This window comes from Geotrypetes seraphini, chromosome 4, assembly GCF_902459505.1.
Source record: "Geotrypetes seraphini chromosome 4, aGeoSer1.1, whole genome shotgun sequence".
In the NCBI taxonomy this organism is placed as follows: Eukaryota; Metazoa; Chordata; class Amphibia; order Gymnophiona; family Dermophiidae; genus Geotrypetes; species Geotrypetes seraphini.
Window position 1 is genome coordinate 194,309,480 of NC_047087.1, and position 17,327 is coordinate 194,326,806.

Below are 17,327 nucleotides of genomic sequence, written 5' to 3' on the forward strand. Positions count from 1 at the left end.
CCCATTAGACTGGAAAACAGCCAACGTAATCCCACTCCACAAAAAGGGCTGCAGGACAGAGACAGCAAACTACAGACCAGTGAGTCTCACGTCTATAGTGTGTAAACTCACGGAAACACTGATCAAACAGAATATTGACACAATCCTAGATGAAGAAAAACTGCATGATCCACACCAACACGGGTTCACCCGGGGTAGATCCTGCCAATCTAATCTGATTAGCTTTTTTGACTGGGTTACCAGACAACTGGACGCCGGAGAGTCACTGGACGTGGTATACTTGGACTTCAGTAAAGCATTTGATAGCGTCCCTCATCGAAGATTACTGAACAAGCTGAAATCAATGGGATTAGGAGACATTCTAACTACATGGGTTGGGGATTGGCTGAGCGGTAGACTTCAGAAGGTGGTGGTAAACGGTACCCCATCCAAAGCATCGGACGTGATCAGTGGAGTGCCGCAGGGATCGGTCCTGGGTCCGATCCTATTCAATTTATTCATAAGAGATATGACGAAAGGACTTAGAGGAAGGGTATCACTGTTCGCCGACGATGTCAAATTTTGTAACATAGTAGGCAGATGCTTATTACCTGATAATATGACACACGACCTACTACTGCTGGAACAATGGTCAAAAACTTGGCAGCTAGGCTTCAATGCTAAAAAATGCAAGATAATGCACTTGGGCAGGAGAAACCCCCGTAGAACTTATGTACTAAATGGTGAGACCTTGGTTAGAACTACGGCGGAACGCGATCTAGGAGTGATCATTAGCGAGGATATGAAGGTTGCCAATCAAGTGGAGAAGGCTTCCTCCAGGGCAAGACAAATGATGGGGTGTATCCGTAGAGGTTTCGTCAGCAGGAGACCTGAGGTTAGAAACATAGAAAGATGACGGCAGAAAAGGGCCATAGCCCATCAAGTCTGCCCACTCTATTGACCCACCCCATTAAGTCTGAATGCTAATGACCTAGTTCCTTAACTCGACCCTCGTAGGGATCCCACGTGGATGTCTCATTTATTCTTAAAGTCGAGCATGCTGGTGGCCTTGATCACCTGCACCGGAAGTCTGTTCCAGTGATCTACCACCCTTTCTGTGAAGAAATACTTCCTGGTGTCACCACTAAATTTCCCTCCTCTGAGTTTGAGCGGGTGCCCCCTTGTGACCGAGGGTCCCTTGGGAAAGAATATATCGTTTTCCACCTCGACACGACCCGTGACGTATTTAAATGTCTCAATCATGTCACCCCTTTCCCTGCGCTCCTCTAGGGTATAGAGCTGCAGTTTGCCCAGTCTTTCTTCGTATGAGAGACCCCTGAGCCCCAAGACCATCCTAGTGGCCATCCTCTGGACCGACTCAGCTCGAAGCACATCTTTCCGGTAATGCGGCCTCCAGAATTGCACACAGTATTCCAGATGGGATAGGTTATGATGCCATTGTACAGAGCCATGGTGAGGCCTCACTTAGAGTACTGTGTTCAGTTTTGGAGCCCACACTACCGAAAGGACGTGCTGAGGATCGAGTCGGTTCAGCGAACGGCCACCAGGATGGTCATGGGGCTCAAGGATCTCACGTATGAAGAAAGACTAAAGAAGTTGCGGCTGTACTCACTTGAGGAAAGAAGAGAACGGGGAGATATGATTGAAACGTATAAGTACATCACGGAACGCATCGAGTCAGAAGATGATATCTTCTGGCTCATGGGACCCTCGACCACCAGAGGGCATCCGCTGAAAATCAGGGGAGGGAAGTTTCATGGCGATCCCAGGAAGTACTTCTTCACCGAAAGAGTGGTGGACCATTGGAACAGACTCCCACCCCAGGTGATAAAGGCCAGTAGCGTAACGGATTTTAAGAAAAAATGGGATACTCACGTGGGATCTTTAAGGGAGTAAATTCAGGGGGGGGGATACTTGGAATGGGCAGACTTGGTGGGCTATAGCCCTTTTCTGCTGCTTTTTCTATGTTTCTATATGTTTCTATCTCATGCGCGCTGCTAGAAACCGGCACCTGCACAATCAGCTGCACATGGCCATGACAAACACTGATGAAAGAGAGCCTCAGAATAAATAGGACTATTGCTGCACTGAAACCCAACAATGAGAACAAGTACGAGCATGAAATTGCATCGCTACTGCTGCGCTGTAACCAACAAGGAAACAAAGCGCGTGCATGCAAAGGGCGGGAAGTCCCGGCTCCCTCCACGGATTTCTAGTCATAAAACTTAGCCTCAATAAAATATCCATACCTTAAATGTATGATGACCGAACCCACTGTACTAAGACTCCCAAACAGAACCTGAAGTTCAAACAACCGTAAAAGCCAGACATACTCACAAGCTAGTTGTTAGGGCCAGTTGAAGCCAGTTTGCAGCAAAAGCATGGCAGAATGTAACAACTGTGGTCTCTTTTTTTTTTTTTTTTTTACAGAGAAGGGAAAGAAGAAAAAAATTGAGACCCAGTCAGACCCTCTAGCAATGGAGGGAGGGTGAGGCAGGGACAAGGGGGGGCCCAAGTGTAACCTCTAAAGCCGGCACCGTTCAGCCGGACATCCCTGTCTCACTGAAGAGAAAAATCTCAACAGGAGAAATAGCACTGCCAGCTCACTGAAGAGAAACCTCAACAGGAGAAACAGAATGGCAGTCTCACTGAAGAGAAAATCTCAACAGGAGAAACAGAATGGCAGTCTCACTGAAGAGAAACCTCAACAGGAGAAAATAAAGTTCCAGCCACAGCCAGAATTCAGGAGCTAGTTGAATAGCGACCTTTTCCTGCTGGGAGATAGAGATTACTGATGAGACAGGAGGAGTGCCAGCCAATAGGACCACCTGTTAATCAGTTTCTCTATCTCCGCCTGCTAGTAGATGTGAGCTATCCCATTGGTCTCTGGATTCATCTGCTGCTGTTGCTAGGGAAGTGTTAAAATGAAATTCATGCCCAAATAAGAAAAACAAAAAGGAAACTTTCCATTAGATGGACACTTTTAAGCTTACATTAAGAGGCTTTGCATCTTCACCAATAAAACAAAGTTGAAAACATATAAAAGCACTAGAATCATAAAATGAAATATTTATTTTAATTTTATCAGATAACAGCACTCAACATATTAGCATAACAGGTTTTTGAAGTTTGTAGTAAAAAAAAAAAATCTAGGATTACAAAAATGTTAAAATGTGTGTGGGAAGGAAAGGAAGGGAGAGGAAGTTTGTGTTCAAAGATAAATAAGGGGGAATGTTCCACTTACAAAAACCTTCTTTGCCATATAAAATTTAAGATTTCAGAACTAAATCCCATCTATGTGATTAACATGATATGTTTCCTTCCTACACTGGATGGGCTTGTGCATGTTATGCCAACTGGATGGAAGATCTGTGAAGGACAGAGCATTCATGTTATATTGAATATAGAAACAAAGTGTTGCTTCTAACAGAGGGAAATATTTTAGTGAAATAAGTTAGACCTTTTAAGAAATGAAAATAAAAATAAAAACAAAGACAAATGGGCCACTGGAGACATACCAGAACACTCCCCATTCAAACATTCTGACATCTGCTTACACTGCAAAAGTTACAACTTGGTAAAGTGCATCTTTTAAAAAGACTTGTCTACTGATGGAGTCTTTCCACTATAACACAAACACAAGACGTGCAATAACAAAGTTAAATCATCATTGTGTAAAAGTTTCTCTCTTAACTACCCGTTGAACATCTGATTTTGCTAAATAGAGAAGATGTCAAACTACAGCAGTGCTTGCATTATTAAATCAGCAACCTCTAACACTGTGTGGTTACACTTCTTGGCAAATCTTTAGTTTGGAGCAGGCAAAATACATGTACTCTGGGTAAATCCTTGTATCTTGATGATGGGGGGGTCCTCTTGTAGAGCAGCTGTACTTAGATTTTTGGAAGCTTTGGTGCGCTCACCACAGGATTGGCCTCTTGGAGATACCTCCTCCCCACAGACTTGTAGTCATATGTGCAGTTGTGGGTTTCTGCATAGCGGTGGCTTGCACAGAAGTTGTTTCCACACCTTAGTGGGCAAGAGACAGAAGAAAGTCAGGTCAATTTGCCACTTTGTGCCTCCAAAATCAGCCCTGTACAGGAAAAGTATCATTGCATAGACATTACAGGCGCTCCCTACCTTGTCTGAATCAGAATTTAACAGGACAACTTCAACCCAACTCTTTCTCTGTCCCTTATAGAAAAATGTTTGAATTAACAAGCATTTGAATTTTGTAAGCAGTAATGATGATTATCTTTGGTGCTCATTGTACTGTTTGGACTGGAAAACTTTAAAAACAAATTAAAGGCTATGTAAATAGATTTCCTGCATATTCATTGGGGAAATCCTGAAAATTTGACTGGGATGCGGCCCTCAAGAACAGAGTTTTCCCCACCCCTGGAATACATGGTATACTGTACACATGGGAGCATGGAATAGTGCTTGAATTGATACATGGAAGAAGGTATGCTCTTTATCAAACCTGCCGGTTAAACTAGCTATAACAAAAGTGAAATCCATAATGCAGTATTGCTGCTCACAGACTTGGACATTACCACTTTAAAACAGTAAAATTAAAATGTTCCTTGAAGGTGTGCAGCATTGATAATGCCAGGGCAGGCGCAAGGGTTTTTGGCACACTATGAAAGGGAAAGAGGATAGGACTTGATATACCTTCTTTCAATGGTTACAACCAAAGTGGTTTAAATATTACAGTGTTTCCCCCCAAATAAGACAGAATCTTATATTAATTTTTGCTCCAAAAGATGCGTTAGGGCTTATTTTCAGGGGACGTCTTATTTTTCCATGAACAACAAACATTTATTCTTGAACAAAAATCTACATTTATTCAAATACAGTCATGTATTTGGCGATAACAGAGACATGGTTCACAGAGAACCATGACTGAGATGTAGTTATACTAGGCTTTAACCTGTTCAGGAAAGACAGGATAGGAAGAAAAGGAGGACTGGGCAGCGTTATATGTTAAAGATCATATTAAAGCTCCACAACTGCAGGATCTGCAGAGCAAGAAAGAGGCACTGTGGATCAATTTGGAAAGAGGAAATGGTGAATCTATTTACATTGGTGTGATATACAGGCCTCCTTCTTAGACGGAAGAAGTAGATAGAGATTTAATAGTAGACATTCAGAATATATCTAAAAAAGGAGAAGTCTTGCTAATAGGTGATTTTAACATGTCGGATGTTGACTGGGGTATCCCTATTGTGGGGTCTTCTAGAAGTAGGGAGATGCTGGATTCTCTACAAGAACTGTTCCAGTAGTTAGTAATGGAACTCACACGGGATGGGGTCATACTGGACTTAGTGCTTACAAACAGGGAAAGTGTTTCTGATGTTACAGTGGGTGATCATCTGGCAACCAGTGATCACTGTATAGTAAGGTTTAATATTAAGATGGGTACAGAGAGGGCTCATTCAAAAGCAAAGGTTCTAGGCTTTAAAAAAACACTAACTTTGTTCAGATGGGAGATTACCTCAAGGAATTATTGTCTTGATGGGAACGTCTGGAATGAATGGAAATGCGGTGGGCAAAACTGAAAGGAGCAATTGTAAGGGTAACAAACCTTTTTGTGAAGCAAGTAAGTAAAAGTAAGAGGAAAAGAAGGCCGCTTTGGTTCTCAAAAGTAGTAGCTGAGAAGGTAAGGAATAAGAGGTTAGCTTTCATAAAATACAAAAGATCGCAGAAAGAGGAAGACAGGTAAAAATATCTGGAAAAAGGTTAAGAGAGGCTGGTCTTGTAGTCAGGAAAGCAAAGATGCAAATGGAAGAAAAAATAGCTGACACGGTAAAACGGGAGACAAGAACTTTTTATATATATTAGTGATAGGAAGAAGTGCAAAAGTGGCATTGTGAGACTCAAAGGTGAAGGGGAGGAATATGAAGAAGCTAATAAAGAAAAGGCCAAATTGCTTAACAAATATTTACGTTCTCTGTTCACAGCTGAAGCGCCGGGAGTGGGACCACAGAAGACAAACGTGAATAGGGATGGAGAAGTAATAGATCCTGATCGATTTTCAGAGGGTTGTGTTTGTGAGGAGCTAGCTAAACTAAAGGTAGACAAAGCGATGGGGCCGGATGGTGTACATCCTAGCGCGCTAAAGGAACTTAGGGAAGTTCTGGTAGCTCTGCTGACTGACCTTTTCAATGAGTCTGTAGAGTTAGGAGTGGTACCGGAGGACTGGAGAAGGGTGGATATAGTCCCTACACAAAAGTGGAAGTAAGGAAGAAATAGGGAATTACAGGACAGTAAGTCTGACTTCTGTGGTAAGCAAATTAATAGAAACACTTTGAAAACAGAGAATGGTCAAGTTTCTGGAATCCTGTGGATTACAGGACCGGAGGCAACATGGATTCACTAGAGGTAGGTCTTGTCAGACAAATCTGATCAATTTCTTTGAATGGGTGACCAGAGAATTGGATAGAGGATGTGCGCTAGATGTGGTGTATTTAGATTTTTGCAAAGCCTTTGACAGTGTTCCACACAGATGTCTAATAAATAAACTGAGTGCCCTTGGGATGGGTCCTAAAGTGACGGGCTGTGTCAAGAACTGGTTGAGTGGAAGGCGACAGAGGGTAGTGATTAATGGAGACGCTCTGAGGAAAGGGATGTTGCCAGTGGTATGCCTCAAGGTTCTGTTCTTGGGCCTATTCTTTTTAACATTTTTATAAAAATGATATTGCTGAAGGTTGCTGGGTAAGATTTGCCTCTTTGCAGATGATACCAAAATCTGCAATACAATAGGCATGCCAGATGGTGTGAATAACATAAAAGAAAGACATAGTGAAGCTTGAAGAATGGTCTGAAATTTGGCAACTAAAATTTAATGCTAATAAAGGCAAGGTCATGCATTTGGGCTGCAAAAACCCGAGGGAACGGTACAGTTTAGGGGGACTTGGGTGTGATTGTATGTGATGATCTTAAGATGGCCAAACAGGTTGAAAAGGCGACGGCGAAAGCTAGGATGCTAGGTAGCATAGGGAAAGGGTAGGATAGTAGGAAAAAGGAGGTATTGATGCGTATAAGACTTTGGTGAGACTTCATTTAGAATATTGTGTACAATTCTGAAGGCCGCACCTTCAAAAAGATATAAAAAGGATGGAGTCAGTCCAGAGGAAGGCTACCAAAATGGTATGTGGTCTTCATAAGGCGTATGGGGATAGACTTAAAGATCTCAATCTGTATACTTTGGAGGAAAGGCAGGAGAGGGGAGATATGATAGAGACATTTAAATACCTATGTAATATAAATTTGTATGAGTCGAGTCTCTTTCAATTGAAAGGAAACTCTACAATGAGAGGGCATATGATGAAGTGAAGAGGTGATAGGCTCTGGAGTAATCTAAGGAAATACTTTTTTACAGAAAGGGTGGTAGATGCATGGAACAGTCTCCCAGAAGAGGTGGTGAGACAGACTGTCTCTGAATTCAAAAGGGCCTGGGATAGGCACATGGGATCTCTTGGAGAGAGAAAAAGATAATGGTTACTGTGGATGGGCAGACTAGATAGGCCATTTGGCCTTTATCTGCCATCATGTTTCTATCATGTCATCATCTTCTGGAACATCTTCATACTGTAACTTTCCCAACCCTTTTTCCATGTACAACAATCTACATTTACCGGTATTAATGAACAAAAATCTATGGTACATTTATTTAAATACAGTCATGTTATCATCTTCTGGATCATCATCATAACTCTCCAAACCTGAATTACATCATGAATTGCTTGCGAATCCATTTCTTTTAAAAGCATTGTCCCTAATCTCTCATGTCTAGCAATAGAGCTTTTCTTAAATGAGCACCTTTTGTCCATGTAGCCTGCTCATAGTGCATTGGCAACGCAATTGTCAGCAATTTTATCCCATGAATTCTTCACCCAAGTCACAACCTCTAGGCTTCATAAAGTTTCCACGATAATTTCTCTCCATTCTTTTTTCAATATAGTCATTCATTTCCATGCGCCAATGGTCTTTGAATGGCTTGTTTATTAGTCTGGAGATAGGCAGTCATTCTTGCGGGAATCATTATTTGATCTATTCTTCTCTCTTGAAGTTAGTTTTTCGTGTCTTTAGGGTGGTGTGTGCTGGCTGAATCCCAGACTAGCAGACTCTTTGGTTGCCTCACAAAACAAGTGGCATCATTAAATCGACCCACTTCCTTATAATTGCTTGTGTGCACCAGGCTTTTTGTTTTCAAGAACATAACTGCTTGAAACATGTTCAATCTTATCCTTCTTGCCCTTAGTGATGATTAGAGGTGGGGCTTTATTTCCATCAAGACGAATTGCAAAAATATAGGTAACATGTGCACTTTCAAAACCAGTGGAGGCAATGTAAATTGAGGAGGCACCCCACTGATCAATTGTCATTTGGGTTCCTTGGCCCATAAACTGCAATTTCATCCATAGCAATCATGTTGGAAAGATGGTATTTAGAAAAGCCGATGCCATCAACAAAGGACTTGAATGCAAGTGCATGTTTAATAACTTCAGCATCTTCCAGCTTAAATATTGTTTACGATCTTCTTAGAAATGGTTCATATCGCTGAAGGAATCATTCGGCCAGTGTTGTGATGCTTTGAATTGTTCTGGGGATATTTCTAACTGTGGTGCCATTGCAAGGGCAAATGCTTGAATATCAGCCCTGCGCACAACCAAAGCCTTTGCTCTCTTGTCAGCAACCCATTCACAGATCATGTCTTCCAGCTCAGGAAATAGTGGTTGCCGACCTGATCCATACTTGCACTTCTTTGCATTTCCCTTGTACACCTGTTGACTGAGGTTATCGTACTCTGCTCACCATTTTCGGACCATTCAGATATCCAAGTTATTCTTTTTGCAGAAAGCAGCAAGATTTCTGCCCTGGAAGTTCTCCACAATTCCTTTCTTGTACTCGACAGAATCACACTTTTTTTTTACATTCATCTTGTCTGGGAGTCAAAATATTATTTCTGCAGAGTGGTGTGAGCTGTGCTTCAAAGGATGCCTCCCGAGGCTATGAGACACCACTTCAAGTGCTTCAATACAGTGGGTGACTATAGAGCCCAAGTCCTCCTTGGGAGTATTCTGGGGGGGGGGGGGGGGTTTTGCAGAGTTTATTGCTCCCTGGTGCCCTATACCTTAAGGTGCTGCAGTAGATGACTGAGAGCAAGTTGTGTCAGAGGCAGCAGATTAAAATGGAGTGGACCCTCCTTGGATAACGTCCCTGATTGGGGTAAATCTTGATTGACCAGGTGGTCACCTGAGTATGGGAGGAATAAGGAATGGAGCCAGAAAGTGAGAAAGAGTTGGGGGGCTGAAGCCAAAGGACCTAGAAGGAAAAACAAGATTTTCTGGTCGACTAGCATATCTCTGGAAAGAGAAGGACTATTTATCAGTTATGCAGAAGGACTGATCTATGTGCTAAGCCAGAATAAGGAAGAACTCTACAGCTGAATATCTTTTGAACTGTTACCAGACTGAGACCTCAAGGGAGAAGAACCAACCGATTCTGCAGTGAAGGATATGAAAGCAAAACAAAGGAAAACTGCAGAAACCCGTACAATGATGTAGGCTAAGTTTATTGTATCAAAAGCGGTTAAAAACAACACCTTAAAACCAGGGGACCCAATACGGTCCGTGTTTCGGAGAACACACCTTCATCGGGGGTCCCAAAAAACCCAGAAATAAGTTGAAACCGCCAACACGAAAAAACCAGAAATTGAAACCACCAACTGAAAAAAACGGAAGTTGAAACCGCCAATCCGAAATTGGCAGTTTCAACTTACTTCTGTTTTTTTCGGGACCCCTGATGAAGGTGTGTTCTCCAAAACACGGACCGTGTTGGGTCCCCTGTTTTTAAGGAGTTTTTTTAAACCGCTTTTGATACAATAAACTTAGCCTACATCATTGTACGGGTTTCTGCAGTTTTCCTTTGTTTTGCTACCAGACTGAGACCTGCCATGAGAGACCTGCCTGAAGAACATGGAGAAGATTAAGAATAACAAAAACTTTCAAGTAACGATCTGAAATGAAGTAAAGCCAGGAGCTTCTTGAAGTACAACACCAGACAGGGATCAGGTTCAATCAATTTTGCAACAGCTTCAATCAGAAGGAAACCCAGGAACAGGATCATCATCACTTGTTTCTGCATCTGAAAAACAAAAACAGAGAGAACAGTCTAGGCTGTTGCTGGGTTAGTGTGGTTCATTTCAACGATATGCACATGTAGGGCAAATTTACTGGGAGGACAAGAATTTCTTGTCTTTCACATTATGTTTGCCAAAATTGTAGTAGAATACCTTGTTGCCAATGTGGTATTCTTTTGAGGTAGTTCTTGGAACTAATCATTTAGAGACTGCTATGAAAGACTTGCTTGAGTCTACTATCCATTCGGTGGATAACAGTCAAGGACTATCTTCTACTTCTTCAGAAGATCTTACCTCACACTCTTGTAACAGCCATTCATCTGGTAGTGGATGTTCTGACAGTCATAGTCCATCTACAGGGTTCTTTGCCAGTTCAAGCACACTTGTTATTATAGAGCAATATATCCATGATCAGTGAAACGTTCTACAGATAACTTAGAAAAATTATGTAGTTTCCTTCTATTATGCGTTGCTCCACTTTCGTTTCAGTACCTGGCCACAGCATCAAGCCTATCATGGTAGTTTGCAGCTTACCCTTGACTTTAGGTTCGAAGAATTTTACCCACCACTTTTCAGTGGTACGAGGGCCTCATTCGGGGCCTACATACCTTCTTCTGTTAGGCTCCGATTGCCTTGTCCACCTGGGAGTTTCTATGGACTTTGTAAATCATATACTGTAGAGCAGAATGGTAAGCACCCCTGTAGAGTCATTGGACATGAATGCTAGCATGAGGTCTGTACAGATTGTTCTCCAGGTACATGTAAGATTTTCACCTCTGGACATTGTCATAACTCTCCTATCAGGACATTGTCATGACTCTCCTATCAAAGCACCCTCTTTAGCTAATTGATCTGCAAGGTCATTTCCTAGTTTGTCAGGATTATTGGTTTTGGCATGATCCTCTACCCTTTTCCAACAGATGGTTTTCCTTTGGAGTTTTGCATGTTGTTGTTCTTCAGAACAGGCCACAAGAGTGAGTTATATGTACTGTAACATGGTCTAATAATGCTCCTGGCCTCCAAGGTGTCCAGAATATCCTGAATCAATTCACAGGAAGCCAATGGAATCTTATACTGGCACACAAAGACAGGTTTGCTATTTGGATCCATAGGTACTTTGGTCACATGAAGATCTGTAAGACATAGGAATCTACAGCAAAAATGTCTCTATACCTATACAACAACTCCATCAATTGTTCCTTTTCTTCCTCAGAAGCGCAAGCATCAGCCTAGTTCACTTGTTCCTTAACCTGTTCCTTAACCATGGCAAATGGTTGGTTGGATGAAATTTCCACTTGCTCTTTAATTTGTTCTAGAAGTGATCAAGTCTCAATGGCATGTACAACTTTAGATGTCAGATAAGACCAATTTTCCGGACAAAATCAAGAAATAATTTTCCAACTTTACTTGGGAACTAGTGGCATCATATGGACAGATAAAATCCAGTGAGATAAGTCCTCTAGGAGAGGTAAATAGACGATCAGGCATCTCCCCTCCCACTCCTGGTAGGTATCTCAAGAGGAAGAAGATCCTATCATTGGAAGATTCTACAATTTCATCCAGAATCCTCAGGTGCATTCTTTATCTAAAGAAGCATGTGGTAATGAAGAACTGCCAGAGAAAAAATAAATCAAGATTCATCACTATCTGCTCATTCAGATGAGTAAGCATGGCATTGTGCAATGGGTTGTACCATGTACATTTAGAGCAGGGATCTCAAAGTCCCTCCTTGAGGGCCGCAATCCAGTCGGGTTTTCAGGATGTCCCCAATGAATATGCATTGAAAGCAATGCATGCACATAGATCTCATGCATATTCATTGGGGAAATCTTGAAAACCTGAATGGATTCCGGCCCTCAAGGAGGGACTTTGAGACCCCTGATCTAGAGGTATTTCGTTACAATATGTTCGCGATGAACCCTGTGTGGGACACCGAGGCGATAACGTCACCTATGAAACACTGAAGCAAGTGGTATACTGGCCCAAAATGCTGCAAGATGTACAGCTATAATCAAGAGGTTGCTTAACTTGTTGTGGTTTTCAACCATCATCTCCATCTCATTGAGCACCTTTGAGGAATAAGGTATTTCCATGTCCTGGTCCGACATCCAGATACACTGGATTGGCCCTGTGGTTTGATCCACTCATGGCAACAAGTACATGCTATCACTTGTTTGTTCATTAAGAGATTAGAGTGCCTACCAGCATCTAAATTGCACAGCCAAAACTATGGCTATCTTGCTATCGAATCATGTATTTAGCAGATGGGTTTTGCCCATGTGTGTGGACTCTGACCAAGAATCTCAATTCACAGCCAATGTGATAAAACATATGTGGAAGATGCTCGGAGTGAAGAGTAAATCGCACATCACCTAGCACCCTCAATCAGGACAAGTGGATAGAGAACTGTACCATTATTACTATTCTGAAGAAGAATATGTCTACCTCTGGGATATGAATCTACCTTTCCAGTGCTACCACTGCCCATGAATATGTCATTCATTTACATCATTTGCAGAGTGCATTTGCCTTTGTCCAAAAGAATCTGGAAAGATCTGTTTAAGGTAGGAAAGCTTAGTATGAACAAAGGACTACCTCAAAAGAATACCACATCAGCAACAAGGTATTCTACTACAATTTTGGCAAGACAAGAAATTCTTGCCCAGCATTATTCCCTACTGTGGAAAAAATTTCACCTGTAGCTTATCAAATTTGCACCAAGAAAAATTCTCAAGGTAAAGATGTCAAATAAATCCACATTAATCAACTGAGAGACCACCTCATCCCAGTAAATCTGCCCCTGATGCATCTATTATTGAGATGAACCACACTAACCCAACAACAGCATAGTCTGTTCTGTCTGTGTTTGTTTTTCAGATGCAGAAATGAGTGATGAAGTTCCTGTTCCTGGGTTCCTTTCTAATTGAAGCTGTTGCAAAATTGATTGAACCTGGTCCTATGTCCAGTATTATCGTTCAAGAAACTCCTGGCTTCCTGATCACTCAGTCTCAGATTGTTACTCAAAGTTTTGTTTCCTTTGATCCTCTCCATTTCTTCAGAAACATTTTAACCAGAGTCTTTCCCAATATTCTCCTAGTACCCAGAAATGTTTTAAGGACCACTGCTAATGTAAAGAGATTAGAGAAGATAATGGTCCCTTCTATTCAAGCTCAAAAGTCTAGACCTAAACGTGTTATTGGTTTTCTGATTGGTGCCCTCATGCTTACTGCCCTTGGATCTCTCTTTGGGTTTTCAATGTCTGTTGTAAACGTAGTGTCCTTAGGTAAATTAACAATTTCAATCTGAGATGCAAGATATTAAGGCATAACTTGAGTCCCGACAAAGGAAACTTATTGCCCAAGACAAGACCATTTATGATAGTTACTTTTGTTAGTTTACATTTCTACAAGATTGATTAAAATACTGCTGAATTGTCTGTTATTAAAGGTTTGATGAATGAGGAACGTACTTATATGTTCAAGAACTGACTTAAGATTTATATAGCATTAGTAACTTTATACAAGGCCAGATTTCCACTTATTTGGTTTCTTCAGAGGTCATTCATAAGGCCTTTGCAAAAACTACTCGTTTGCCAATTGAACCCTTTCAAATCCAAATTGCATTTCACTTAGGTACTGCCATTCCTCTATATCAGGGGTCTCAAAGTCCCTCCTTGAGGGCCGCAATCCAGTTGCGTTTTCAAGATTTCCCCAATGAATATGCATGAGATCTATGTGCATAAACTGCTTTCAATGCATATTCATTGGGGAAATCCTGAAAACCTGACTGGATTGCGGCCCTCAAGGAGGGACTTTGAGATCCCTGCTCTATATCTAGATGTAAACAATATGGAACTTGTTTGTATTACTTATTCATCTCACTTTCTAAAAATGTGTACCACTTGAAACAAGTAGTTAATATAGGTACATGGAAAGATAATATCTTTATCTTTGTGTAGAAACTTCTGAATATGTTGCTTTCCATCAGGATGATCCTCAACACTGCTTAGTCCCTAATTTATCTTTGTCAATAAACTAAGGATATTCATTGGCTCTGCCCTGGTAAACCTTTCCTAAAGGACACCTTTTCAACTATATATGGATATCACAGAGAAATATAAGGTTATCATGACTAAGTATGAAGATTTTTCAGATACTACTACTGCTACTGTGAACTGCTTGGTTAATTAGTACTCCACATTCTGAACTGTTACTTATGTATGGTATAACATTTTTATTGGGTAGTGAATAATGCACAATACACACCAAAAATGAACTGTTATTTATAAACAGAATGATGTTTCTAGTCATTTTCCATTATATTGTAATGTTTGTTTAATTGCTGTGCTTAAGCATGCCCTTGTTACTATTGGTGGAGTTTCCCTGTTCTATCTTGATATTGAGTCTACCACAAGTTTTTAAATAATGTTTTCCATGGACATACTATTGACTTTATTTGCAAATTAGATCACATTCTTATGCTCAAATCCTCTCACACTGTTAAACTTGCTGTTGATAGTTCTGATCTAAAAGTTATCGACTACAATATTGATTCTCCTGGAGTCTATGGAGACTCTGAAGCGGTACCAGGTGGCCTAGGAGAGCTATGCTCGGGCTGGGTCAGTACTGATGAAGTCGGTGTAGACACTGACATGGAGATTAGTTTGAACATGTTTCAAATCTCTTTGCGCAGAAAATCACCAACCCGGAATTGAAGATCCTGCACTGATACCCAAGACTGAGCGGGTATCAATGGTGTGGCAGGATGTTGAGGGGTGGGAGACCTTGATGAGGATGCATGCCCAGTAAGAGACACAGCATGCACAGAAGGAGACCATTGGCATCAAGGTTTGGCCTGCATAGAGGGGCTTGATGTTGAAGAGGCATGCAATGCTGGTTAGGTGTGATTGGCTTCTTAGCAGGTTTTCCTGAGGCAGGGATGTCGATGCCGATGTAGGCACCGGCGGTACCAAGGGTTAAGATTTTTCTTCCATGGCAGTACCGAAAAATTTCTCCTGCTGAAAACACAGTCTTTAGCGAACATTTTTGGAGAGTAGAACAATGAATGCAGGAGTCTACTTGATGTTCCAGCCCTAAACACTAGATACACCAGCTGTGCGGGTCAGTGATGGAAATATGGCGCTGACACAAACAGCATTTTTTAAACCCGCTCAGTGTCATAGACATGGACAGGAAGATTTGAGTGGCAAAGTCAAACTCAATTTTTACCGAGGAAAGAAAAAAAACGCTGAAATAAACAAAAAGTGAGACCCTAGGCCTTGAACGAGGAGTGAGGTTAAAACAGAATAAACTAAAATAATTTTTTTTAAGGGTTTAGAAAGATGAATGAAAAATATTTGTGAAACAAGCTCAACAGTAGAACGCACTGAGGGAAGGCAATGCAGCACAATAAAATACAACTTCTTCACCCTGCAGAAAATGAAGAATTGAGTTACTGCGAGCCCTCATAGGGTGGGAAGGCACTTACACACATGCGCGGTGCAGGCAGACTGAAAGCTTTTTAAGCTCTTAAAGTGCCGGTGCACTTTTCACTGTCCTTACTGGGTTCCGTGGATGACATCACCCACATGTGAAAATATGCTGCCTGCTTGCCTTGGATATAATATGCATAACTTTGATTTTAGGTGCACTAATATTCTTGCTTTACAATCTGAATCTTACCAAATTTGATAGTTCCAGAATACAAAATGAAGTTTACCTTAGAAACCAGAATAGTGTCCTGCACTTATGCATGTGTGTTGACTTACTGTAAAGTCAGGATAAAGAAACATATTCTTTTAAATATAACACATATTGAAAATTTAAAACATTCCTAGATTCAGTTTGAGAATATAGGGTCTATAGGACTCTTTAGGACCCTCAGTAATTGTTTTTGAGCACATTATCTTAGAAAAGTTATTTTTGCTGACATGTCCTGCTCCTGTCCTTAGTTTTAGATCCATTTCATTTTCACGTATATAATTAGAGATGCTCACTATCCCAAAAAAATGTATTTTTAAAATTTATGTTAGTGTTTTCTAAACAGTGTAAATATAAAGCCTACCTGCATTCAAAACTGGCTGCCAATCCAGTTTTCTTGCCACAGAGAAAGCAGTGCTTTGAGGTTTTCTTTTTTGCTTGAATGGGAGCCTTCATAGGGGGGAGAATAAGTGTGCCTTCCCCTGTCAGAGGTGAACAGTATTGCCAATGAATCATAATTTCTATTTTTAGTTAATGTTGCCAAAAGTAATTTACATTTTTTAATGAATGAACTTCATGATTTACAAACAGAGAAACAAGGGACAATAAAAACATCTTCCCTGCATTATTATATCACAAAAAGCAAACAATCAGTCATTCAAAAATACATTTTATCCGATTATAAAATGGAGGGTAAAAAAAGGCTGAATTTTTACACTTTCTGAAAGTAATAATGCCTCTGATGAAAAATAAATAAGACCCAAGAGCAACAAAACCAAGTTGAAAACTACAGCATATTTCCCATTTCCTCCATTTGCCGACTCATGTATTTATGTGGGGGATTCTATCGAAGCAGGCATGATAAAGCGTCTTTCAGTATGGTAGCACAGGATATGTGAGTGAGCATAGCATCAGTAGTGACTGATGGTGTATGTGAGGGGCATTTATGTAAGTTATATGAGGGTTGTTTGAAAGGTTTGGTAAATTTCCATGAGATGGCACCACAGTCCATTAAGTGGCATCACTGTTGGCTAGCTTCATTCTTCAAAACATCTGTGAAAAAGTTTCAGCCAGATACAACGCATAATGTTTGACAGCCATTTGAATCAACCACATTTGCATTTATCACAAAAATGGGAAAAAACCGAGTTCCATGCAGTGATAAAAAAACATTTTTAGTTGAAGTGGATGGTTGTGCAAATCAAAGTCAAGTTTCATGGGACTCTGCACCAGCATTGAAGACTCTTTCTGGATAAATGAGTTTAAACATGACCATACATGCACCAAAGATGACGTGTGCTCTGGATGCCCAGTTGACCTCACCACAAAGGATAGGACTGAAAAAAATCCATATCATTATGGAAGACTGCCCAGTGAAAGTGCAAGAGATTGCCAGGACTGTAGGCATCTCAAGTGAACAAATGCACAATATCCTGCATGAAAAACTGCACATGAAAAAGCTGTGTGCAAGAAGGGTGCTA

The 17,327-nt window shown here is 41.0% G+C and overlaps 1 protein-coding gene across 2 annotated transcripts in view; it reads right to left on the bottom strand.

Annotated features, from left to right (window-relative positions):
* Nucleotides 1-3,049: 3,049 nt before the first annotated feature.
* ZFAND4 (zinc finger AN1-type containing 4) overlaps nt 3,050-17,327 on the bottom strand; it is a 125,120-nt gene continuing 110,842 nt past the window's right edge. For both annotated transcript variants that reach the window (XM_033942345.1, XM_033942346.1), the window contains 2 exons: nt 16,211-16,328; nt 3,050-4,029 (listed from right to left, as the gene is read on the bottom strand). In XM_033942345.1, the coding sequence (XP_033798236.1) occupies nt 3,894-4,029; nt 16,211-16,328 (254 nt within the window). In that variant the 3' untranslated portion in view covers nt 3,050-3,893. The remainder of the gene's footprint in view (nt 4,030-16,210; nt 16,329-17,327) is intronic.